This window comes from Uloborus diversus, chromosome 3 (assembly GCF_026930045.1).
Source record: "Uloborus diversus isolate 005 chromosome 3, Udiv.v.3.1, whole genome shotgun sequence".
NCBI classification, from domain to species: domain Eukaryota; kingdom Metazoa; phylum Arthropoda; class Arachnida; order Araneae; family Uloboridae; genus Uloborus; species Uloborus diversus.
The window spans coordinates 184,551,293-184,576,847 of NC_072733.1; the positions used below are offsets into that span (position 1 = coordinate 184,551,293).

Genomic DNA, 25,555 nt, shown 5'->3' on the forward strand with positions numbered 1-25,555 from the left:
GACTTTAAACAACAGACACGCAGAACACCACTGTTATCTTCTCTCGTACACTTCTTTATTTTTAATTTCTTGCAGAAAAGGAAACTTGCTTCACCCTATATCGCGTATTTTGCACGATATTGTGCCCTACCCCATACTGCGCGCTTCTCAAACCTAATTTTCTTCTTGATCACTTACATAAATTATACTTGAAATTGAATGAATACTAAAAACGCGAACTTAACAGTAATACATAGAAAACTATAACTTATTCTTATTCGGTTATGATTTTCAGCGTATAAGAACCGTGCAATATTGTTACTGCAGCACTGCAAGAAAATTTTTGGAACTGTAAACACAAGCAAACATCTATGCTACCGTGGGAAGGCAAAAGACAGTATCTGAAAGTTTTCCTTTTTTTTTTGTATTTCTGCCATTTATTGTCTTTTTGCTTTGTTGTACAAGCTTGCCTTTTTGGTTTCTGCTGAAAATAAAGCACGAAAAAACGTCAAGTTCCAATATTTCCCTATTGTTACTGTGGAATCCAAAACGTGGTTCTTCAACTATCTCAAAAATGTATTTCTGTAGATTCCTTTTTATCACTGCAGTACACCCTCCTCAACTGTAGCTCAAACCGCTGTTTCTAATCACAACACAAATCATCAACTCTTACACAACAAGTTCTTACATTCTCCGTAGATGTATAAAAAAGTACATAGGTACCCCATAATAGGAAGTATCGTCATATTGGGCGACTTTAATTTACGGTTAGTGACCGAAAACTTGGAAGTTGCATATTCTCTAAACCTAGGACAATTTTGTGACCCTCTCAATGCCAAAAAAAAAAAAAAAAAAAAAAAACAACTCAAATATTGCATTGTTCGTTTCTTTTATTTTCCACATTTGGTTTGCATTTTTCGCAAAACTATATCTAACCAACTGAAATTAGATTATTATGTTGTACTTAATTTCAACTAGTTATCTTACTATGTTTGGTAAATGTTTTGGATTCGCAATAAATGCATGTTTCACTGTTTTTAACCGACTTCAAGAAAAGGAGGTTATGAGCTTTTTATGTGTGTTTTCGTATTGCTTCAAGAATACTGGACCGATTTGAAAAAATTTTTTTTTGTTTGGAAGAGTATGCTTTCCAGATGGTCCCATGTAAATTTTGTCTGGATCTGATGAAGGGTCTCGGAGAAATCTAAGAAACATTAAACTTCATACGTTGTGGCTACGTAGACCAGCTTTCGTCAGCTCCGTGATACGTCACAGGAGATCACGTGGTTTTGCCGTGAACGGTGCATTTTTTCAACGAAGGAATCTTGACTTGAACAATATTTAATTCTCAAGCATCGGGATGTTTGATTTTCACGGCGCGGCGACCGCCTGACTGTTAATTTTAATTATAGTCTTACTAATGTATTTATTACTTATGTAGTAAATCAGTAAATTAATGTATTTTGCTACAAAAGTAGTTGAATTAATTAATTTAATGTAAAATTCTTTTTGCTAATTAATAACTTCATTTAGTCACTAGAGTTTCTTTTTTTTTAAATATTTCAGTTTTGAAATATAGAATACAGTATTGAATAGAAGAACCCCCCCCCCCCCGCCTACAATTAAATTTATTTTCCTTAATAAATATATCGTAACTTGTGTCCGATTTCTGAAGTTTGACAAGTATTCTAGATTTAATATTTCATGATGCCGTCAGTTTAATTTACAGTTACGGCAATACTAATTAACAGACTTCTTTGGAATTTTTTTTATGTACTATGCTCCCTGATTATTAAAAGACGCCTGTACCGATTAGGAAAATTCTTTTCCTGTTTGAAACGGTATAATTCTGGTCGTCTAATGGTCTTCAATTCCGGGTATGAGGGATCCAGGAGAAATCGAGGGAACACTTCAAATTTCTTACTCGCGCTTTGTTGTTTTTGAATCCATAGCGTCTCACTTAGTGAAACGATTTTTATGTTTTTTTTTTCTTTTTTGTTTAATGGATAGGATTGATCTAACTTAGCTTCAAACATTTGCTTCACCATATTTGTTCTTCAGAAAAAAGTTATGGACAAAAAACAATAAACTTCATTTAATTTCAATATCAAACGATTAAATATAAAATCCATCGTTAAAAAAAATACCAAAAAGCAAAGGTACTTTCTTTACTCAGTGTTAAAGAAAGTACCATAAAACATTAATATTAATCAGAGGTGCTCCCTTAAGTGCGGGGAGGGGTGTTTTGTGGGGTATTTTTCCTTTTTAGGGGGGCTCTTGCTTTGGGGAAGTCCTCCCCCTAAATATTTCTTCTGTATTAATCATTAGTAGTCATATCGCAAATTGTGAATAAAGACTCCTTTGAAACAAACAGGAAATTCATTTAGTATCTCATTGCTTCTAGTAGCATTTTGATCTTCATATATACAACATCACAGTAGATACTCTGTTTCTACTATGGTGCTGATGTATAATGGGGCCACGTAAAGAGAAGTGTGACTTTTTTTCACGAGTTACGTGACATGCATTATTGTGAAATATAAAATAGTTGGGAAAACCATTGACATTTAAATAGTTCTAACTAAGTTAGCGCACAAATAAATCCTGGAAAGGAACAAAGATCAGTTTTTAGTGCCAATCGTATAAAATGTTACGCGCATTTCGATTTTTTCTTTAACTAACTTCAAAAAAGACGTTCTCAATTCGTCGAAATCTTTTTATGTATGTCCCCGTAAACTCAAACGCGCATAGACCAATTTGGAAAATTCTCACTTTCTCACTCGAGATGTACGTAAGGAGTGCACCACATACTCTACCCTACGTATTTATTTTATATTTACACCACTAAAAAGCAAAAAATAAATTATTTTCAAATAAAAAAAGAACTGACTTCAAAAAGCAAAGAGGAACTAAAAAGTAAAAAATAACAGGTCATACCTATATACTCTTTCCTACCCAAACGTATAAATCAAATTTATTTTACAATTCCACTACAAAAATCAAATAAACTGAAGACCCAATTGTAAAATACACACTGATTTTAATTACTATACCATGAACTATTTTAATACCTAACAAATTATATGCGATCTCTTAATTTTGAATAACCTTTTGAAGTTGGGGCCTCCTATAAGCTGCTACCTAACGTAACTGACAATCCACCTGAGTTGAACACAAATTTAACTAAACGCGAAATTAGCCTTTAAATCTAAACCTACTCAGTTACGTTAGGAGGCCCTGACTTCAAAAGGTTATTCAAAATTAAGAGATCGCATATAATTAGTTAGGTATTAAAATAATTCATGGTATAGTAATTAAAATCAGTGTTTATTTTACAATTGGGTCTTCAGTTTATTTGATTTTTTAGTGGAATTGTAAAATAAATTTGATTTATACGTTTGAATAGGCAAGCGTATATACAAAGCGTGTAGGTATGACCCGTTATTTTTAACTTTTTAGTTCCTCTTTGCTTTTTGAAGTCGGTTCTTTTTTTATTTGAAAATAATTTATCTCGAATTATATTTTTTTTTCTAAAATTAGAAATGTGCAATAGACATAAACTGTGTAGGACTTAACCCTCTGCAGCATAGTGTAACTGCAGAAAACATGCAGTTCAATTAACTTAAAAAATAAAAAAAAATCCATAAAAATGAGTATTTTATTTATTTATTTTTTTTTTTTACTTTCTCAAATAACAAAAATGAAATAAATCTGTGTTTATGAGTCGCGAAAAAAGAAAGAAAGAAAGCAAGAACGGGGGAAAAAGTGAAACATGCCAAGATACATACTGCAGTGTTTTGAACACCACATATTTCACAGGTTTTGTTTAGGGACAAGATAGATGTGATATGCTACTAAGAGAGACGTGCTGGTAGAACTTCACCTTTTACCGCTCGTTAAAAAGATGGGCGTTGAACAACGGCTAAATCTAAAGCTGAAAATATTTATCTTCCAAAAAAATAAAAAAGAAAGAAAGAAAAAAGAAGAGGGGGGTGTCTTGAAACGAAAGAATCTCACTAACTCATCACAAATAAATAAGCAAAAAAAACTTCGATGTGCAAACATTTTCTCCGAAAATTCAGTTGTGGATCAAGGCATGCTTGACCAATAGGCTGTAAAAATAGCACTTTGCAGTTAGTGAGACGTTAGTCGTTATCAGAAACAAGAGCAGGCATCACACAAACAAATTGTTGCCGCTATATTCTAGTGAGTGACATTACAGCAGACTTTATGGGCAACATTTTTCGCATGCGTGGAACCAATGCTTTGTTGTTATTTTGAATACAAACAGGTTAAATATTTGACACATTACTATCCAGGAAAAGACACGAAAATGTAATAATGAAAAAAAAAAAAAAAACTAAGCAGCAATCGAAAGAGCATTGTAAATCATGTTTCTGGAAGCATTAATTTTCTGCCTTCGTGTTCTCGTTATCGAAATATGAGAACTTAAAATCTGTCGAAAATTCAAGAAAACAGCTCAACTTAGCCAACTTCAGTGACTTGTAGATGGATACAGACAGTGAAATTGGACGGTAAAAGACTGAAAGTCTTCAAATTTGTCACTTTTCTTAAAATTTCGGTAGAATTTAGCAGTTTGTATCTCGATAACGGGCGGGAGAGGTATAAAAAGTGTTAGGCCAAAATTACATCTCAAGATGCTCTTTAAATTGCTACCTATTTAAACTTAGTTCATTACTACAATATTCTTGTCGTTCCCCGGTAAGAAAAAGCGTACTTTAATGACTCCCACATATACCTTTTTATGTTAACAGTTCCGTAAACGAGCGAGGAGCTAAAAAGATGGAAGCAAATACAGCTAGTTAATGTTGTAGTCCTTATGTACGCACAGTGTACCTTGTATTAATAACAGAAGCCTACAAAATTTGAGTCAGGAAGAAGTGTTTGCAAAATTTCAGAAAAGCCCAAATCTGGGTAAAACGTAAAGGCTTGCTGCACCTGGTGCTATCTGAATTGTTTTAGACACATTAAAAACCTTGAAAGTTTCGAAGAACTTGAATAATCTTTTAGATAACTTGAAAAAATCGAAGAATATTTGCCATTTTCCCTTTTTTTTTCCTCCAGACGTAGAAATTTCTCCAGTTGTAGTCAGTAACGGCAAGTTCTACTCATCCTTTTACTTCATTAAAACAAAATTAATTTATAGCTACAAAAAGCAAAATTTTCAATTTGTAAAAAAAAAAAAAAGAGAGAGAGAGAGAGAGAGTGATAAAGCTTGAATATTTTCTCTAAAGTCAGCGTCCCAAAATCTGCTACTGGTTTCAAAACACTTTTTTGATTGCAGGCCTGTGTAGTTTTCCTGCAAGTGAGTGATAAAATAGCTTTGAATTGAGAAACATTCCGGAGTTGTAAGCAATTGATTAAAGTAACTAAAAAATTGCTGAGAAAAATATTTAATATTTTACAATTATTTAAAAATATTAATGCATTCATGAGAAGTATAGCATTCCTTTTACAGAAAAACAGTTTGCTTCGTTATTTCTTTGTAAAATGTACCCGTCACCGCTAAAATATCCAGTATTTTTTAAAAAATAATAATTATAATTATTTACTATCTCTTCCCCCCCCCCACAAATATGTTCTGGAAAATTGTCATTTAAGATCAAGTCTCTTTTACTTAAAATTCATTACACATCTCTCAATGATATTTAACACACCTTAATTATAATACAAAATTCATTGTTTTAACGTGATGAAAAGGTTTCTCATAATGTAGATAACAGCCATGTGATAATAAAATTACATTTCTCACACCACAAAGAAAAACTAATACTTCAACCTTCAACATGAATTATATACTATCCTGATGATATCCAACTATGCTATCATTCCGAGCAAAGATTTGCTGTGAAAATAGACTACAATAAAACCATAATCCATCTACAGTCTCATGCAAATATTCTGGAAAAAGGGGAGGAGGGAGAGTTTTGTGAATGTAAAACCGCCCAATCGTTTCGAAACGACAAAATTCACGACCGAGTAATAAGATTTTACTAAAGAACTGAACACTTTAATATGGAAAATTGCAATTCAGGTATCCGGATGTCCTTTGTGCCAGCTTTATTTAATGAGGTGAGCAACAATGAGAGCTATCGTAAATATTTTTTTCAGCAACAATGGAATTGCGAGTGTAAGTTTTTGTACATAATGCTTGCTTTGCCATCTGACATAAAACTCAAGAAAGGTGTAAAATTGGAAATAACTTATGGGATTGCTTTGTAATTCAAGGAGAATAAAAAGACAAAACGGAAATTATAACCTTATAAGACATGAAAGTCTATAAATAAGTCAGAAATAATACACTCATTTACACTAAGTCAGAAATAATGCACTAGTTTAAAGTCAGAAATAACGAAGTGGCATCGGGATTTTTACTAGCTGAAAAGTCGAGTAAATTTTGGAAATTACATTTTTAAAAAATCGTAACTTACGATGATTTCAAAAAGCATTTTGTTTCAAAAACATTTTTACTTTCATTCAGCTGAAATTTCCCCTTCGCACGGTGAAAGTAAATTTAGCTTAGAAAACAAATTTTGTAGGATTTTAAGTAGTTACCTGCCACTTTATACCCTACAGTCAAAATGAAAAAAATAGATTAAAAAAAAGCGTAATATTAATAAACGTTTTTCTTCTAACTTTATTCATGTAAAGATTATTTTCATGTGTTTAATTCAAGTGAATTTTCTAAACAATTTTTAAAATCTCATTGCATATTTGAAATCTTTTAGCTAAGAAGACATTGTTTAATGCAATATAATGTCAAATATCAATATAGGGGGGGGGGGACTAGACTAGATCCAATTCAAGTAATCGGAAAGATAATCTCAGATGGATATAAGAATATTCCTGTGCTACATAATACATATTTCGGCAGACTTAACAATCCACTTTTCCTCTTTTCTAATATTAAATTTAGACAATTGTTAGTTGATGCAGTTGTGGTTCTTTTTTTTTCTGGGGACGGGAATATAAAAAAATAGAGGAAGTAGCTTTTTTTCTTTCTCGGAGAAATTAACACGTGAAATTCAATGAGCGCTCCTGAAAACTGGAGGAAAATGTTCTACAACCAAACTTAGAATGTTTTGTAGTAAACTAGCAAAACTAAGTATAAGTGTTTTGTACACACACACCCACACACACACCCACACACACACACACACACACACACACACAAATGTTTCTGAAAAAAGGTATTATTTTTCGAATTGTGTATCACATCATCATCAAAAAAGGGTGGAAAAGTTTTGCAATAAAATTCAGAATATTTGTCTTTACAACTCTTCAACTCTTTCAGAAATTTTTCAGAGCACCAATTACTCAACACAAAAGCTAATTTAATAAATGAAAGAAAGTCCCAATTGAAAGCTAAGTTATTAGCGAAAACATCTACAACATTACTAAACTAGGCAAACTCTGCCTTCGGTTGCACAGTCGAACGAGAATAACGGCATCTGCTCTTGAGGGCAACATTAATTACTCACCTTATAAAGCAAATAAAATCAACTGCCCAAATATAAGCCTTATAATAATTTTAAATAAATTTCACTTCACTAATTTTTTTTCTACTTAGCACTTTTTGTAAGGAAAATAATAATACTCAAAACCAAAATACATAAATAAAAATCCAACAACAAATGGAAGTTTTGATGAACAACAGGATTTTTCAGTGAGAGGAAAAAAATAGACAGTAAAATGACACTTACCATCTGTTGGTGAATTCCTGGAATATTTCAAGCTCTGTGTCCAATTAAATCTCAGATCCCACGATGTCCAATAAGTGCTCACTAAAGTAGTAATTTGCCCGGCCAGCATTAAAGATTCCAAAACAAGAAAAAGACAAGCTACTAACTTCACCTTCATTTTCTTGGAAGTGAAAACAGCCCAAGGGAATGTTACGGCCCTGATAACAAAGCTTGAAAGAAAATCTTCGCAGATGAATACTGCTTTCCCCTCTCCGCTTCAACGTCGCATTTAGATCCAACTTTTCTGGTACAACAATAGCTTCAAGTTTTCATAAGGGTCCAAAAGCTTTAAAAAAACTGAAGAATGTGCCTACGCAAACTTTTTTTTTTCCCAGCTTCTAATTATCTTTTCTCTGCGGAACACATGCCTAATAAGCTGAATTTGTCTGCAAAATTTTCTGAAGATAGCCTAGATTATATGCAAGACCTTTGGTAATTTAGGGGTGAAATGATGGGCTGCGACGAAAACAAGGAAAGCATATGTATAACAGGTAGATGTTGATGATTGCACTTTCGTAGCAAAGGCATGTCTTTTAAGTGTGCTGCATACGGAGAGCTTATGCTGGCAGAACCTGAAATTAAAACGCACAATAAGCAGATTTCTAAAAAGAAAAATGAGCTGCTTTTTATTCAACAACACTGGGAAGTTTCCTCAAGCTGCCCCAGATGTTTACAGAATTCAAGGGAATAAAATACTGGCATTAAGGCAGTAAAACAACACATTAAAAAGAAAAGACATAGCGAATTGACAAAGTATGATGTAAAAAATTAGTAAAAAATAAAGCTACTTGTAAAGTAAATTTAATAAAAATGCCGATAGTTGTAATTTTAAAGCACAATAAAAGTAAAAATTTTAAGAGTAAACTAGAAATAGTTTTCAGTTTCATTCATCACAGTAAGGTAACGTTTTGTAGACATAAAAAGATACGAGTAAGTTCAACAATCGACGAAAACTTTCTGGTGTTAAAAAGAGCACCCTTTTGAAATGTACAAAATTTTAAAAAGATTACGCAGCATAGTACCACGATTTTTTAATGCATGTATTTAGTGTTAAAACTTAATATTTTCCGAATTTTTGCAGCAGCAGCAGATACAAAATATTTTGAAATACAGTATAATTCGGCTTATATGAGAAGTTAGAATTTACAGATGATCCTTTTATCATTAAGTCCATGAAAGTTTGATAAATCAAAATTAGGGGCCACAATATTGTGCTCAAATGAAACCACACCAAAAAAATCAATTTACATGGGTTGCCTACATGTAAACCATGTTACGATGCGTTAGGTGTTATTACCAAAAACTAACAAAATGTTAACTATTCATTTCGAAAACATGAGTGGGTCAAAATAGTGGCAAATTCTACTTTGCGAAACGAAATTTAAGAAAACATTTTCTGAAAAGTCTCTTCAACAACAATAGTTTTGATTGGTTTGTCAGTAGTTCCTCAATCTTCAGAGCACGTAGTCTGGAAACGATCAGTCTTTCTACGGGTTAAAAAAGAAACGAACAAGACTTACCCTCTTCAAATCCAAGCAGTATCCTTTTTTTAGCTTTACATTCCGTTCGATACTTGAGAAAAGATAAATGGTTGCACTACACTTAAATATTCATTCAAAACTAATTTGATAATTCGTCACGTTAGCAATGATTTCGTATTAACCAATTTCGTATTGAATGCTTGTAATATAGATTAGTGTGTGCCGATGATGAATGGATAACTTATGAAAATATTGAGTCTAATAGTGACAATTTTACCCATAAGGTATTTTATCTAAGCGTACCAATGTTAAACAATAACTATTAATAAGTAAATAGGCGTACCAATCTCATGCCAAAAGGCAAAATCCAAAAGAGTCAATATTTTCAACATCGAAAGTTAAACAACTTAATGTAAGGAAAAACGCTTTGATGATTGTTCAGAGACTCGTAATATCAAATCATAGAATTTACACAGTTAAGTGAAAGCTTTTTTCGTTAAATGTCTTTGAGTTAAGCTTGTGTACGGAAAAATTAGATCCGTTACATTTGCATGCATGCATGCATGCGAACAAATTCCATTTATCACAACTACACGTGCTGCAATTTACGTTTACGGGGGTAAATTACATTCATTTGGCACTTATGTGTTTTGAAAATTTTATAACTTATGTATTCAACGTTTTTTGAAACGTGTGGAAACCGATGAAAAATACAAGGTGAGCACAAAGTACGAACCAGCAGTTTCAAAATATCATATTTTCGAAATTACTTCCCATTTTACAATAAGTGATACGTGAATGTAAAGGGAATTATACCAAGTCAAACAACTTCAATTGAAAATATCACTTATTGTATATTTTCAATTAAGTTCCCTCACACAAATATGCAACGTGTGAGTGCATTGCACAAAATGTTCAATTTCACATGTTCAGTGTTGGAGTCTTCATGCATGACAACATCGAAATCCAGTTCGTTCTTAATATGAAATTTAACATATTTTAAGAGCATCACACTGTCAGTTGTTTACAATGCTGCACAAATGCGTTCTTGAAGTTTTTGTAGTGCTTTTGGCATCAGAGGTTAATAAACAGTGACTTTGACGTAATCCAATAATTAGATATCACGTTGCGTATGTAACGAACTTGATTACAGATTAAATGTTTGTCCTTCTAACAAAAGGCTCACACATCGAACATTTTTTGTAACTGGAATATTTCTCTTCGGATTCATGTATCATCATCATCATAACTGACTAAGCAGCCCAGTTATGGGCCAATGCCTTCCTTTGAAAAATTTTCCATGATGACACTGAATAATCTGTTTTTCATTTATTTTCATTTATTGCGAAAAAATCAGATTCTACTGACTCAGCCCATCTCAACCGTGGTCTTCCTTGCTTTCAGGTTCCAGTTGGTTCTAAAGAGCAATATCTTTTTTATTGTGCTGACAACATGCATTTGGATCATATGGACCATCAAGTTCAATCTATGAACTTTAATATATTTAATAATGTGAGGTTTGTTTATACTATGCAGTTCAAACTTGATTCTTCTTCAATTACCGCTTTCATTTATACCACCTAGTATACTCGCAGAATCTTCCTTTCGAAAATAGCAAAATAAAAACGTTGTACATTGAACTTTACTGAAAAGAAAAAGTTGGTATGTTTCCCTTTACAGGGGTGGGAAAATTATTTGAATAATTGAGATTTTTTCAGTTTTTCTTCAATAATTTTGTATTTACTTGCATTAATTCATAAAGGATATTTTTTTTGTTATTCCAATCATTTTTCACTTTTTTAGAGTAGGTTTAGGGACATTACTTTGTTAAATGTTGGCATTTATAAAATAGAAAAACATTTGATCTAAAGAAGTGAAATTGTTTGCATTGCATAATGAATGTGTTTGATTAACAATTGAATTTAAAATAAAATTTAAAAACAGTCTGCGTGCTGTGTTAATATTTTGTATTCTTTCTTTGGATTGGCCTCAGTATTATTTTTTTCTTAAAGCAATTCTTTTCGCAGCTTTAATTAGTTTATAATCGGCAGATTTTCTTTTTTTAAATTAAAGTCAGTGAAGCACAAGTAATATTTTTCCTATAAAACTGTCAGCTATAAAGTCTCATCCAAGAAATCACAAAACACAATAATAAATTGCTAAAGAACTAAAAATTTTTGCAAGCATCTGTATGTAGAATAAAAAGATCTTTGAAATTTAAATGTATATGAATTCCAGAGTAGGAAAACGCAGCAGGAAAGTAAATTTAATGCAAAAACTGAAAGGAAATTAATTTATATTGCCAAAACTAACAGAAAAACAACTGATCATAAACTGAAGCATATGAAGTAAATGTATGTGATTCTTCTATTCGTAGAAAACTCATCTCGGTTTAAAATCGGTGCTCGCTGTCCTCGTAAATAGGGCTTAAATCTCATTTGCTATGGCAAAGAGACTTGCTTGAGCAAACATTGTGCATAAACTATTTGTAAATAATTGGAGCAAGATGAGAAATACTTATTCTTCTTGAATTACTCAGTTAAATTGAAGTTGTTTAGTGTTTTTCCTAAAATTAAATTTATTGCATACTGATTAAAAACTCAGAACTGTTTATAAATGTGGCTAAAACTTTCTTTATGAGGATATTTCCCAACAAATTACATGCATTAAGGTACTTTTTAGGTATAGTTTTCTGATAAATCAATGTTCAAAATGCCAAAAAAAAAAAAAAAAAAAAAAAAAAAGCAGTCAGTATGTCAGGAGAAGTACCAGTAAAGTAGTTTCCCCGAGTCGCATTACACAAACAGTTAACGCCCCACCCAGTTTATGGATTAGAGCGGAACTTCCGCTCATGGTGCTGGATGTTTAAGCATTATAGAAGGCATGAAGACCCAATATCAGCATGAAACAGTGCTTGTAAAAAGGTTTTATAGTTAAAAGTTTGGTTTTCAAATGGAGACTAACTTCATATTCATGCATGATGGAGTTCTGCGTCTTGAAGCTTTTTCTATGACTAAAATTTTGAATGAAAAAAAAAATATATAAACACTTCCACGGCATGGAAACAATCCAGATATGAGCCCAATGGAGAATATTGGAACCTTAGTAGAGAAAAAATTAAAGAAACAAGAATTTTCTGACAGAAGGACTCATTCAAATTTGGCACCATGACGAGGAAATACAAATTAATTGCCAAAAACTTATAAAAATAATGCCAAGACGAATCGAATCTTTAATAAAAAATAAGAAGATGCCCACTCAATATTAAATGTATCAATATTTTTTAAATAAAGTATTATTTCTTTGATATAGCAAGATTTTATTACTATACAATTCACAATTATTCTAATAATTTTCACACCTCTGTATATTCATGTACCACTTATTGTAATATGGGCAGCAGTTTCGATGATTAGATTTTTAAGATAAAGGGTCCATCATTTATGCTAACACTGTATTGTCCATGCGTACATACGACACAAAGGTAATCCTTTCAATATTAAAGTGACATTCATTTTCATTGCAATAGCGTTCGGGAGGACAAAGCTCTTACTAGAATATGAACACCATGGATATAAACCAAGATATTAACAAAATGTGTTATTATAAATCAATAATAAACAATGAATGTATACTACTGCAAAGATTCCAGGAAAATAACGGTGTATAATTGTGTCAGTTTTTGAGCACTTTCAAAGAAGTGGCCGAGACCTGGGTCCCGTAGATTCAGATCAAGTCGCTTAACCGAAAGGTCAATCTCCGAGTACGACACTGTAATCCTTAAGATACAAAGGACTGGGCGTTCTTTTGAGGTCAATGATTAAACACACACAGTCCATTCCGAAAAAATCTCAAAAATGAAGGTTTATGTAATTTTAAACAATGATCATTTGTGTTAAAAGCAAACACTTCACAATTATGTTCACATTTGTTAAATCACAGAGGGAAATGTTACTGCCATGCTAAAACTTGTTTCCTCACACAAATTCAAATTCATCGTATCAAACATAAACGTTTCACAACTAGGTTCACATTTGTTAAATCATAGAGAGAAACATTATTACTACTTTAACCTCGTTATGTCACACATACCGTGAAACATGTGTAAGTTGACCACTTGCGGTGCAGTACTTTGGTGGTCAACTTAGACAGGTAGTCAACTTATAAAGGGTGGTAGTACTGATTTTTTTTTTTTTTTTTTGTCATTTCTTGCATTATGTATTCATTTTTTGACTAATTGACACTTACTCTTTCCGTTCAACTCACTTTCATTCTTTAACATTACTTTGAAACAATAATTTAAAATGTTATTCAAATATTTTTAGAAGTTATTTTCTCAGAATGACGTATAATGTGTCATGTAAATTTAAAATTTCAAAAAAATCATTGTTTATAAAAAGTTATTTGATATTAATAGTTCCTAAAAATTCTTAGCTAATCAAAAATAACAAATTTTTCGCTTATTTTTTTTCCTCATATACATTTAATACATTTATAACCATGATGATTTACTTTTCAACAAAATAACTCCTTATTGAAGTTTGGCGAACTCATTAGACATTAGTTTTGAAAATTCCATATGTGTCAGCTAATTTTCTCTGGATTTCTCCCTTTTCAATTAATTTTAATATTTCATACTTTTTATCAACTTCAAATTCAACTAACTTTCTTTTTAGGGTTTAGTTATGCAGCTGTTTTATTTAGTTGATAAAATGCTGGTCTAACATCAAAAATATTCTTGGAAAGCTATAAAAAAATGATAATAAAATAAAATAATAATAAAATAAAATAATTTGCTAAATTAAGGTTTAAAAAATAAACCAAGTGGTCAACTTACAAAGGGTTTTTTACAATACTCCAATCCAAATTTGGGGTACATTAGTGGTCAAGATAGACAGGTGGTCAAGATAGAAAGGTGGTCAAGTTACAGAGGTTTTCCTTCATTATACAAGATAGGACTAATTCCGTTCCTGACAAAAACGGTCAACATAGACAGTTGGTCAACTTACAAAGGTGGTCAACTTTACAGGTTTTACTGTACTAGGTTCAAATTCGTTGTCTCAACTTCATAACTATGTTCACATTTGTTAAATCACAGAGAAGACTTTACTACTACGTTTGAACTCGTTATGTCACACATATTAGGTTCAAATTCGTTGTCTTAAACATAAACATTTCACACCTACGCTCAGATTTGTTGAATCGAACAGAAAAATGTTACCACAACATTTAAACTCATTATGTCACAATAATAGGTTCAAACTCGTTGTACCAAACGTGGAAAAGTCATAACTACGTTCAGACATGTTACATCAAGCATAAAAACCTTAATAAGGAAAGGAAAAACATAGCATCTTCCTTTATTTTTCCCAATTCGAAGAACGTAAAATCCGAGAACAGAGAGAAATTTTTCAAACTGATAGTAGATGTTATACTGTCACTCAGTTTAGTGCAAGCGTATTAGTAACATTACTACTAAAAGGAAATAAGAAGATATAAATTTCAGCTTTTCTACCCTTACCTGCTCTCCAAAGCTGCTAGGCAGTTTGTAAATCTTTTCCACAAAGGTGTACAGTTAAAAAATATGTATTCACAAATGGGTTAAGGCAAGAACTTTTGCAGTTACATTTACCAGCTGAACGGTATTAAAAACTAAGCTTTACAACATTCTGAAGTCGGATTTTCGATCACGAAACGTCAACTGAAGTAGCCATTCTTCCTAATTTATGTTAGAAAAACTCCTGTCTTTTGTGTTGTCTGTTTCGCAATTGGTTGCTTACATACGTGACGTCATGACAGAAATGAAAATACACAATAGAACCAATTGCACGGAGGGCCAACAATGGTTCAGAATAAAAGAAGCAATCGTAAATTTTGTTTCTAAGAGTATGATAAGTCTTTTGATGGTTGAAGAAAATAAAAAACTTCAATTCTCTTTTATAGCGAAAGCATTTTTAAGGACCTAAATTTAAGAAATCTGATAATGTAAATGTTCGATGAATAATGATTATGGGAAAGAATGCTTAAATGAGCAGCTGTAATTAAAAGGTTTTATGTTTCTGCCATTAGTATAGTAAAATTTGAACTCAATGAATTCAGCGTTAATATGCAACTTGTTTAACTAATATTTTAGAAACTAAAATATTGCAGATTTTTAAAAAACTGCGCAACTAAAATATTGTCCAAACAAAACTTCATAAAAGAAACCAGGCTAAGTAGCCAACATACCCTTAGAAGTTGAAAAAAAAAATCATGAGACAGTATAAGTATCAATGTAAGGAAAAGTTCTTTGTCAAACTATGAAAGTGAAATTATATAATCATAAAGGGGAAGGTGGCAGTGGCGTAGCTAGAAGTTCCTCAGGAGGGGGGGGGGTGTCCTGCTTAAAATCAGTTAATTTTGATACTTGGAAACGTTAATTGAAACATATAACTTCCTTTTAATTTTACAAAAACAGTATTACATACGTTAAATAGATAAGATTATGAAAAAAATATTCCAAGTGGAATGGAATAACTTTGATTTTAATTATTGCAGCTTAGTTTTTAGCTTTAAGGGAGGAAACCGGATCCGTGGACCACCCCTTTCCTACCCCATTGGAAAGTGGTGTACTTTACACTTTTTTTTTATCCTTTAAATTTTCTATTTACTGACAAACCAATTATATAACAATTTTCAATCAGTACATTATCCCTTCATATACCACGTAGGTTTTTTGTAACTTTAATTGAAGTATTTCTATACACAATTATTGGAATTTAAAAAAGACAAAAGTGAATAGGAGCTATGTAGACCAATAGTGTGTACCTTGGTCCCAAGGGTTACCTTGGATCACTTTTAAAAATTATACCAGTTGCCAACAAGAAGTTTATGTGTGACTGATTAAATAATAAATGAAATTTATTTGAAACACATATAATTATAAACAACTAATTGCAAAAATACAAATGAAATGAATACGAAGTAAATTTAACTTAAATTTCCTAATAAAGAGTTCAGAAGAAACTGTTGACGAAATTGCAAAAGTGAAAAAGTTGTAATAAAAACATTCATTCCATCCATTTAGTTAAAATTTCATCCATTTACCCGATAAAATTTGATAATTTCAATAAAGTTGTTTATAAACAATTACAATTAATAAATAATGATTACTTTCTTTGGAATTACTCACGGTAAAAGTAATTGATAAAGCTTAGAAAAAGAGTGTCTTTCATTACAATATATTTATTGAAAATAATTCAACCAATAACAATCCTCGCAAGTTTCATTTGACTTACTTTAAAGAGCTTTTTCCAAAACTCTAGTAATTTACGAATATGAGATTCTAATAACATTAATTTTAACTAAAATTTATTATTATGCATTGCCAAAAACATTCATGGATGCATTCAATGATTCAAATAAATAATTTAATATTAATTGCTCAGAATAAACAAACTCACTTAAGGTATCAATTGCAAGCGTTAATTCTTTGAAACAAAAATAAATTAAATTTTAAATGTTAAATACTTTATTTGCAAGTTTAAAGGAAATTTCTTTAACTGAAGTTCATTTTTTGAATAAATAATGTGATATTAAGAATTGCAAATACTTATTTAATACTGCAGTTTTAAGGAAATAAATTAAGGTATAAAAAACTGAGATTACAACTGCAAATTAAATTTTAGTTGAGCCAAGATAAGCTAATTCTATATGTATCCTTTATAATTATTTACCAGTGTTATGAGCGCGCTAGTTCCAACCTTCTCGGGTGGTACACTTCGTTACATAAATGTTTTTAAATGGCTGTCGACGTTCTGACACCTACTTTAAAACGTTTATGAATCGTTTAAACGTTACGTGTGCTACCTGGGTCTGTATACACCAGACAAACGCTTTTACGCTCTTCTGAAAAGTTGTGATGAAGTGAGTTGCGATGAAATGTAATTACAAAGACTATATAATACATCTAAAGCATCATTCACTAAAATCATCAGTGCAATGTAATTAACTTATGAAGGAAACCAGTGAAATGATAAAATAAAATAAAACGAATAGTGTTTGTTCATTCCACCAACGAAAAAAAGGATTTCTCTTTATATAAAACTCAAGCCGCACATTCATGGTATGGTGGGAGGGAAAAGTATTTTTGAAGTAGTGTGGTGAAATTATTGAAAACCTTTCTGATTCAATACAGCAAACAAGAATAGTCACGTATTTCTCTTGAGGGAGACATGAATCAAAGATACGTTTTCTTTCCTAACTAAATCAGTTTCCCAACCTTTCTGGTTTAATAGCAATCTTTTTGATGTTGAATCTGGAAGGAAGCTCCAGCTCTCACACGCACTAAAATTTTTTCAAAATATATTTTTAAGAACACTAACATGCGATGATTGTGCATCGTCCCGTTCAGACCTGGTGGCTGATATGCCGGACATGAGCTAAGAACAGCGGCTAATCATTTAATAATTGAGAATAATTGCGTGATATCTTTTGTAGTGTATATAATATTCACTTCTTTTTTAAATATTATCTCTGCAAGAGTTTCTTTTTGGGATTGGCTACACTCCTAAAGGGGGATTGGGAGATTCAGATTCGCATGTTTTTCCAAATATGGATATTTTCTGATTTCCTTTTAAGATGTAATCTTTTATTTATCGTTTAAAAAGCCTATGTTGTTTTAAAATCGTCAGGTAATCATTTAAAATTAATTTTGTATGATATTTTATCGTTTTTTAGCCAAAATATTTATTCTAAAATATATGTCCGGTACACAGCACGGTATAACTTTTTTAATTTTTAACCTACGAACTTGAATTTATCTTTAAGAGGTACTCTTTGCTATAAAATTCCATATACCAAATACAACATATTTTTCTTAAATATTTAATAATTCCGACTGAAGTGGCTTTACGCTTCGTTTGTTGATTCGTATATAATTTTGGCACTGAACATGGAACTGACCTTCATTTTATCACCATCTGAGAATATTTTGTAGCACCAAACTTTTTGAAATTTGAAGATAAAAACGAAAAATGGCATTTTTAAGTGTTATAATAATTTAGTAATTTTATTGCTACTATGATGAATTATTATTTCTAAGAAAGTGAGTGTTCTGAAGAAGAAGAAGACTGTGGACCCAATGGCCCCTCAACTCTAAAGGAAAATTGCCAAACGAAAAAGTAATTATTTTTACTGTATTTCTTAATTCATTGAATCTTTTTTTTTTATTTGGGTATCTCATATTTTTTGAGGTCACTCAGACCTGAAATGTTAAACGCTTTGAAAGTTTTTCTCCGGAAACGAGCAAAATTTAACATTTTGCTTATAAACTACATTTTGTTTGAAGTACTTGAAAATTTATTAAAAAGTTGAAATTAAGCATCTCACTAAAAAGCATAGAAGAAAAAGCGCGAAACAGGACTCGAGAGATTCAAAGAGGCTTTGACGCATGGGATAACATTGTAAATATTTTAGATATTTCGCTATCAAGAGAAAGTGAAACAGTCGAGTGGTTTGTGCAGGTATGATCTCATAAAATTAATAAAACTAATAAATTAAACATGCAGTGAAAAGGAAAAGCAGTCTCTTTTTTGTTTGGCAATTTTCACTGAAACGGAAGGTGCCAATGCACCTCCACCTTCATCTTCGGATCCTGCATTTCTTTTGAAGTCTAAAAACAAGTTTAGAAGTTTTGAAAAAATGAACAAAATGTAAGGGGAAAAAAAACAATTTATTTTGAACAGGTTACTTTGGGAAATTTTGAAATTTGCGTTTTCTTCAAAAATATTATGGGGGATGGAGAAGAATGGTCTTTTTCGAATTCACTTCTAAAAAGTATACAAGAATCATTTTTAAAAAGTTGAGAAATAAAAAAAATCCAAATTTTATTTTGCAGGTTAGTGGAATAAATTGTTAAATTAAAACTTTTAAAAAAAAAGGAAAAAAAAAAACCTATTTTGAAAATGTACATTTTGACAAAGTAATATATACCATTTTATTTAATTTTACAAGAACAACAGTTATGTTCAGCGTACTATTTGCTAAAAACAGAACTCAAAATAACTAAAAAAAATCTTTTTATATTTTTTTCCCGAACAAAATAACTTTTAGTGACTGGCTCTAACTCTATTTTTATATGGAAGATAAAGGCGCAGTAGTGATCGAAACTACTTAATAAGTATTTAATTTTTTTAGACATGTGTTACGCAAGACATACTAAAAACAAATCAAGTAACAGAACACAAAGTCTATTGTCACGGATACAGGCTGACGAACTTTAGTAGCCATACTTTTCGGAGCCCAAAAATCCTTCAAAACTCTGATTGGGGTGCACTGGATTCGACCCTGTCTTTTTTCGTTTTAGTTTGAAATAAATTAGAAACTGGATAAAGAATTAGAGTAGTTTTACATCAGATTAAAAAAATAAGTTGTTTCTCTCTTTGGATATAACAGCGAATGTCCAGTACATACTTTGGGAGCAACTGCATCGAAGCCTTTGGTCGTATTAATGCAGTATAAACCCTTATTCCAATGGTGTCCACCCCTCCAAGATCAAGGGCGCACCCCCTTTCCATAATACCACAGAGCTCCAAGAAGAAAAAATGCCCCTGAACCCTCCACCCCTTCCTAGAAATTTCAATGGCGCAATCTGCACAATAGCTCTTCTAGTTGAGCACCCCTGAATAGTGTTTGAATTTGATAGGGCCATTTCTTCAAGTACGCTATGATAAACTTGATCACTTGTACATGAAATACACCGCCAGCTCAGTCAATTCCAGCCGAGGACTGCAGTTTCGTGCTTATTAGCACTCATCAGCCCGGCATAGGAGAGACTGAACTGGAAGAGGAAAAACCTCTTAAGGAAGCCTAGAGTGCCAAACAAACTGGTAGCTAATACAGAATTAGCACTGACCAGATAGTGTATTTCATGTATTTCTGCCTTAGCCCTGGCTATAGGGCGGTAACTTACTGAATTTATCACTTGTGGCTATATTTCATATCTAAGTTCAACCTATTAGCACCACAAAATCAAAACCTAAATATTTTCACTTGGGGCGGTATTAAACTGGATGTAAGACATATACATAATGAAGAATATGTTACGAATATTGAAAGATTGTGAGAAATTGAATTATCTTTCATCTCTTTCACGGTCATTCCGTCTACTTTTTTGATTTCTGACACTCGAAGAGTTTTTTTGATGCATTTCAATCCAACACAATGCACGTGACCCAGAGTCATAAATTCAAGCCATATCTTTGGAATGATTCTACCTTTTGAGTAGGCGTGGTAGCACATTTTCTGAAGAACGGCGCTTTTGCTAACATTACATCGTTGAGAAGAATACAACTCATTGAAGAAAAATGAAATTAAAACAATGAGGAAAGGTTTTGATGATCGTAATCAATAGGAATTGAGAAATGAGACTTAAACATACTTAATTTTTCGTGATCACATACGCTCTGAATAAAACATCCAGAAGAGCCATTCCATTTAGGGTCAGGTAGGGCTGGTCACACGACCAGCGCTGATTTAAAAAAAAAAAAAAAAACTCTAGTTTTAGTCTTTCGAAGTTCTGCACAAAATCGGTACTAATTAAAAATAATTATTTGATTAAAAAAAACAGCAAAACACTATTTGAAATGAACACTATTTCAAGAGTAAACAATCAATTTGAATAATTCTTTTTTCTACAAATAAGTAAAGACCTATATATCATCTAAGCATAGTTTTGAAAATCTAGCTGGATTTATTTATAAAGAAAAAAGTTTTTTTTTTTTTTAACTGAATTTGTACCAATTTTATGGTTTTCATTTCTATATGATTTTTTTTCTAAACAGGGAGGGCATTCTGAAACTCTAATATGGAAGATACAAAACATATTTTATTGCAATCCTTAGATGCATACAGCTTAGGAAATCAAGTATGAATATTTGAAAATTAAAAAAAAAATCATGGTTTTTTGAAGAGAGATGACTCAAGCAAAATATATTTTTTAAAAATCTAAAAATTGGCTCATTAGAAACCCTTTTAATGCTTAACAAGTACATATACACGAAATCCCGTATTTTTGCTCAGAAATTGTTTTATAACTTTTTGAAATGATTTTCTCGCCCACGAAGTGCATGTAACATGGAAAAAAAAAAACTCTGATTGATTGAATGACATTTTGAAATATTATTTTGAGGGAAGAAAACGGTAATGAAGAAATTGAAGCAATAAAAATCACCATGATCCTTGCCAGTTATCAAACATCAATTGATCGGTAATCGGTGAACTCGCTTATTGGCGAATCTCCTGTTTCGTTTATACAGACAAAATGCATTCTTTGTTTACTTTTACACGTTGCTTTTACTCTGAATACAGTGCTTAAAAATTTAAAAATTCAGTTAATATTAAGCGAAGAATATAATTATTAATAGTAATATTTTCTCTTAATATTAATAGAGGTAATGAATCAGTTATAATCATTATGCAACTTATTCTTCATATGTAGTCAACGAAAAATTAGCAACAAAGTGTAAAAGACAACTGGCACATTATTCATATGAAAAGCCATAAAGCCCTCAACTAACTTCAGCATGTGGCAAATTCCGGCATGCGGTAATATCGAGAACTAATGGATACTTAGTATGCGATAGCTTTCTTCAATGGAGAAAGACGCTTTTAACGAGTTTAACTGCGCGTCAATTAAACAGTCTGTTACATTTGCATTTCAGTAACATCAGCTTTTGGAGTGAGTTTAGTAATATGTCCGATGCAAGCAATTAAGAGAGAGATAAAAGAGGTGAGTCCGTGTAATTTATGTGCATGCTGAGTAATTTTCTTTTCTGGTGTACGAGTGATTTCAAAGGCACAATTACAACGTATTGATATCATTGCCAATGTGAAGAGAGTTCGTTATTTTGCCAAATTTGCGCAGTACGTTTGCATTTTCTCTAAACAGTAGCGTATTTTAAGGAAAGGGGGAGCAGTGGTTCGTGCCCCTCCATAAAGGATAAAAATAATTTAACTATGCAAGTTAAGTTTTATTAATTAATTACTTCAGAAACATATCGCTCGTTTGGAAGAAGAGTGCCACAATACGAAATTTTTAATTTTCTTTTATTTTAGCTTTAAGGCCTTCAAGGGACGTTATCTTCTTTGGAAAATAATGACAGATTTTTTGTTCTAATATTAACCACTTGAGAGCACATCAAATTTACTTTTCTTAATGCAAATTGCCTGAAGAGTTCAACTTCCAAATGAGAGCGATGTGTAAAAATTTTCAAGCTGTTTCTTAAAAAAAAAAAAAAAAAAAAAAAACACGCACAAAGCATATTTGAATAAAATCACTTTGGCTTGCTAAAAGAGTAATATTGCAAGGGTCGGTAAGTGTAGAAGAATACATTAAATTCTCGAGTTTCGTATTCAAGGGTACATACAGGGTCTGTATAAAAAGTAATGAGACTGAGCTGAGTTCTGAGAATTTATTGCAGATATTAATACTCACACCTAAAATTCTTCAAAATAAGACTCTTGGCTTAGCACACACTTATCCCAGCGAGTCCTCTAAGCTTTGAAAGCTACAGAATGTATTTTAAAAGTCTTGTACCAGCGCTTTCACAGCATCCAGAGTACCATGGTGACGTCCTTTTAGGGATGTTTTCATTTTCGGGAATCGAAAAAAATCTGCTGGGGCTCAATAGTGACTGCTGGCGGGCTGGGGAAGCGTAGAGATACTATTATTGACCAAGAAGTCTTAGAGGATGAAGCAGGTGTTTCCATCATTTCTCAAGTTTTCAGCGATGATGCTGTAAACTGTCATTTTATCAAGTCCAACTTCATCCGCAACCATTATCACAATTTAACCGGCGCGGCGGTCCGAATTTGGCACAACACGCATACGATCCACATTTGCGCCCGTTTTGCTGGTTGACGGACACCCTGTTTGAGATCCATCCTCGACCGCTCTCCCGGTCATCTTTGAAACACTTGTGCCACCGAAACACATGCGCCTTATACAGACAATTATCTCCGAACACTTGCTTACAAATCTCCGAAAACTCTGAGGCCGATTTACCAAGTTCCACGCAAAACTTAATCGCGGAACGCTGCTCAAATGTTCTCTGCATTTTGGAACTGGAACCAACGTTAGCAACAGAGGTACAAACCCCCACCACCGATCTAACCAATTTGTGATCCCTTGGGAGGTACAGTCGCATCAAGAAAAAGAAAAAAGTCTCATTACTTACTATACAGACCCTGTAATACCACGATTCGTTCATTAATTCTTCTTTGATACAAAAAAGGGGTTATTCTGTTCTAATAACCTTTCGTTCAATCATTCTGATAATGTTTTTAAGTAATTCCGTGCATTATCGTACCCTTTTGGGGAAATTATAAAATGTTTAGTAGTTATTGGCTTAAAACGTTAAGAAAGATATTTCACCACCATATTCGAAGTAAATTTGTTTGTAAAATTTCTGTACTCAAAAGTATAGATTAGTTGGCCTAAAGGGCTCTTCAAAAACATTTTAAAGGAACCTCATTGAAACTTTTTTTTAACAAACAATAATTATGTGAGGGGGGGGGGGCAATTTTTGCTTTTCGCTGCCCCTCCCAAAAACTATTTCTGCAGCCACCCAAGTCTCTAAGCACCTAATCTTCATGGAATTTTCACACGTTTTCAAGACTGTTTAGCATCCATCTTATAAAAAACGATATTTAAATGAAAAACATCCCATGAACGTTACTCTTTTAAGATATTTGAAATTACTCCAAAAATATTGTGAAGAAAACTCCATGTTTAATTAGTTTTCATTGCTCGCATAGTTTCACAAAATTAAAGATATTAACCAAATCCAAATTATTACAAATATTAATAGTGGTGGTGTTAAATGTATATTATTTTCCTTACCATCCCATATTTTTCAGACAATTTTTAGAACAGACAAATGAGAAAGATAAAAGGTAATTAAGAATATTGGTATAATTTATTGAATTAACAACTGCTAAGCTATTAAAACATCACAAGTACTTTTTCGAAATGTAATATATTTCACTGCAGAAATAGAATTTGAAACCTGTCCCTTAGTTTTCAGTCCTTGCCGTCTTTTAAAGATTTTAGCTCCGAATAGCATCCATGTACGGATTTCTGGAGAATGATATGTATGCATGCATAATTTAATTTTATTCAAAAATATATCCTCTATTATTGTTTCTGAAATTTTGCATTTAACTGCAGTAGAATTTTGAATTTGAATTTTGGCTGCATTATTTAAAAGATTCCTTACTCTTCTTCAAGGATTCCTAAAGTCACAAAGTAAGTTTAACTCAATTATTGTAATTGAAATTGTTTAAAATGGTGTGTTTATTTGCAATTTTAAAATAATAGTGTCAGGCCTAAATATTCCAAGAAAAGTTTTGAAAAGTGTCGAACGTAACAGGCCGTTTAACACAGAATTCAAATTAGGCTCAACGAGAAAAAAAATAAAAATTCAATGAAAGAAATTAAAGAAACTGAAATCTCAAACTATAAGCAAAAACTGGGGGGAAAATATTTACATAAAATGTATGCTTAAAAAATTACAGGCCGCGATTCTTGAATGCTTTATAGTTAAAATTTACATGTTGATGTTGAAGATCTTCAAGCAGTACTTATAGATTAATTAAGAATGTTATCTCTAAAATGATGTTTAACCAGGGATGCCCATCCCCCCCCCCCCCAAGTCCAATGGCGCAAATTCCCCCCAAAAAATTTTTTCAACCCTCTCTTACTTTTTTATTGTTAGCTCTCTTTTTTAATTTATTTATTTTCAAAAAAATATTATTTATTTATTTTTAAATATTATTTACTATTATTACTATTTTTTTACTATTATTACTAGTTTCTAATAAATTAGAAAAAATCTGACTTTTAATAACATACACAAACACACACACACAAACTAAATAAAGAAATGAAATAAAATATAAAGAGAATAAAATAAAAAAAATAATTTAAAAGGAAAAATAAATCAATAAATAAATTTTTAGTGAATGATTTTAAATAAATAAATTTAAATAAATGAATTAAAAAAAATAAAAAATCTCCCCTTCCCCAAATTTTGATGGCGCCCAACTTGCGCCATACCTCCCCCCCCCCCCCCGTGGGCACCCCCGTGTTTAACACACTAATATTGATTGAGTTTGAAATTTTGGTCTATACAGGTTGACATTTTCGTGGAATGACCCAATAGTTGGGGAAAATCCTCTTTTCTGTGTAATTCAATGCTTTCTTTCCAACACATAATTAACTGAAACGGGAAAAAATAATAGTTGATAACGGGCAATTTTCTCTTCGTTTTGTTAAAAAAAAAGCGATTCGCA

The 25,555-nt window shown here is 31.9% G+C and overlaps 1 protein-coding gene across 3 annotated transcripts in view; it reads right to left on the reverse strand.

Annotated features, from left to right (window-relative positions):
* The window catches only part of LOC129218558 (uncharacterized), a 76,567-nt gene that overhangs the window by 38,510 nt on the left and 12,502 nt on the right, over nt 1–25,555 (reverse strand). Inside the window, exons 1-2 of one of the 3 annotated variants that reach the window (XM_054852860.1) lie at nt 14,745–14,858; nt 7,704–8,314 (exon numbers count right to left, since the gene is read on the reverse strand). In XM_054852860.1, coding sequence (XP_054708835.1) covers nt 7,704–7,860 — 157 coding nt within the window. In that variant the 5' untranslated portion in view covers nt 7,861–8,314; nt 14,745–14,858. Of the gene's footprint in view, nt 1–7,703; nt 8,315–12,861; nt 12,883–14,744; nt 14,859–25,555 lie in introns of those variants that run through there. The other 2 variants (XM_054852862.1, XM_054852861.1) reach the window with 2 other exon arrangements.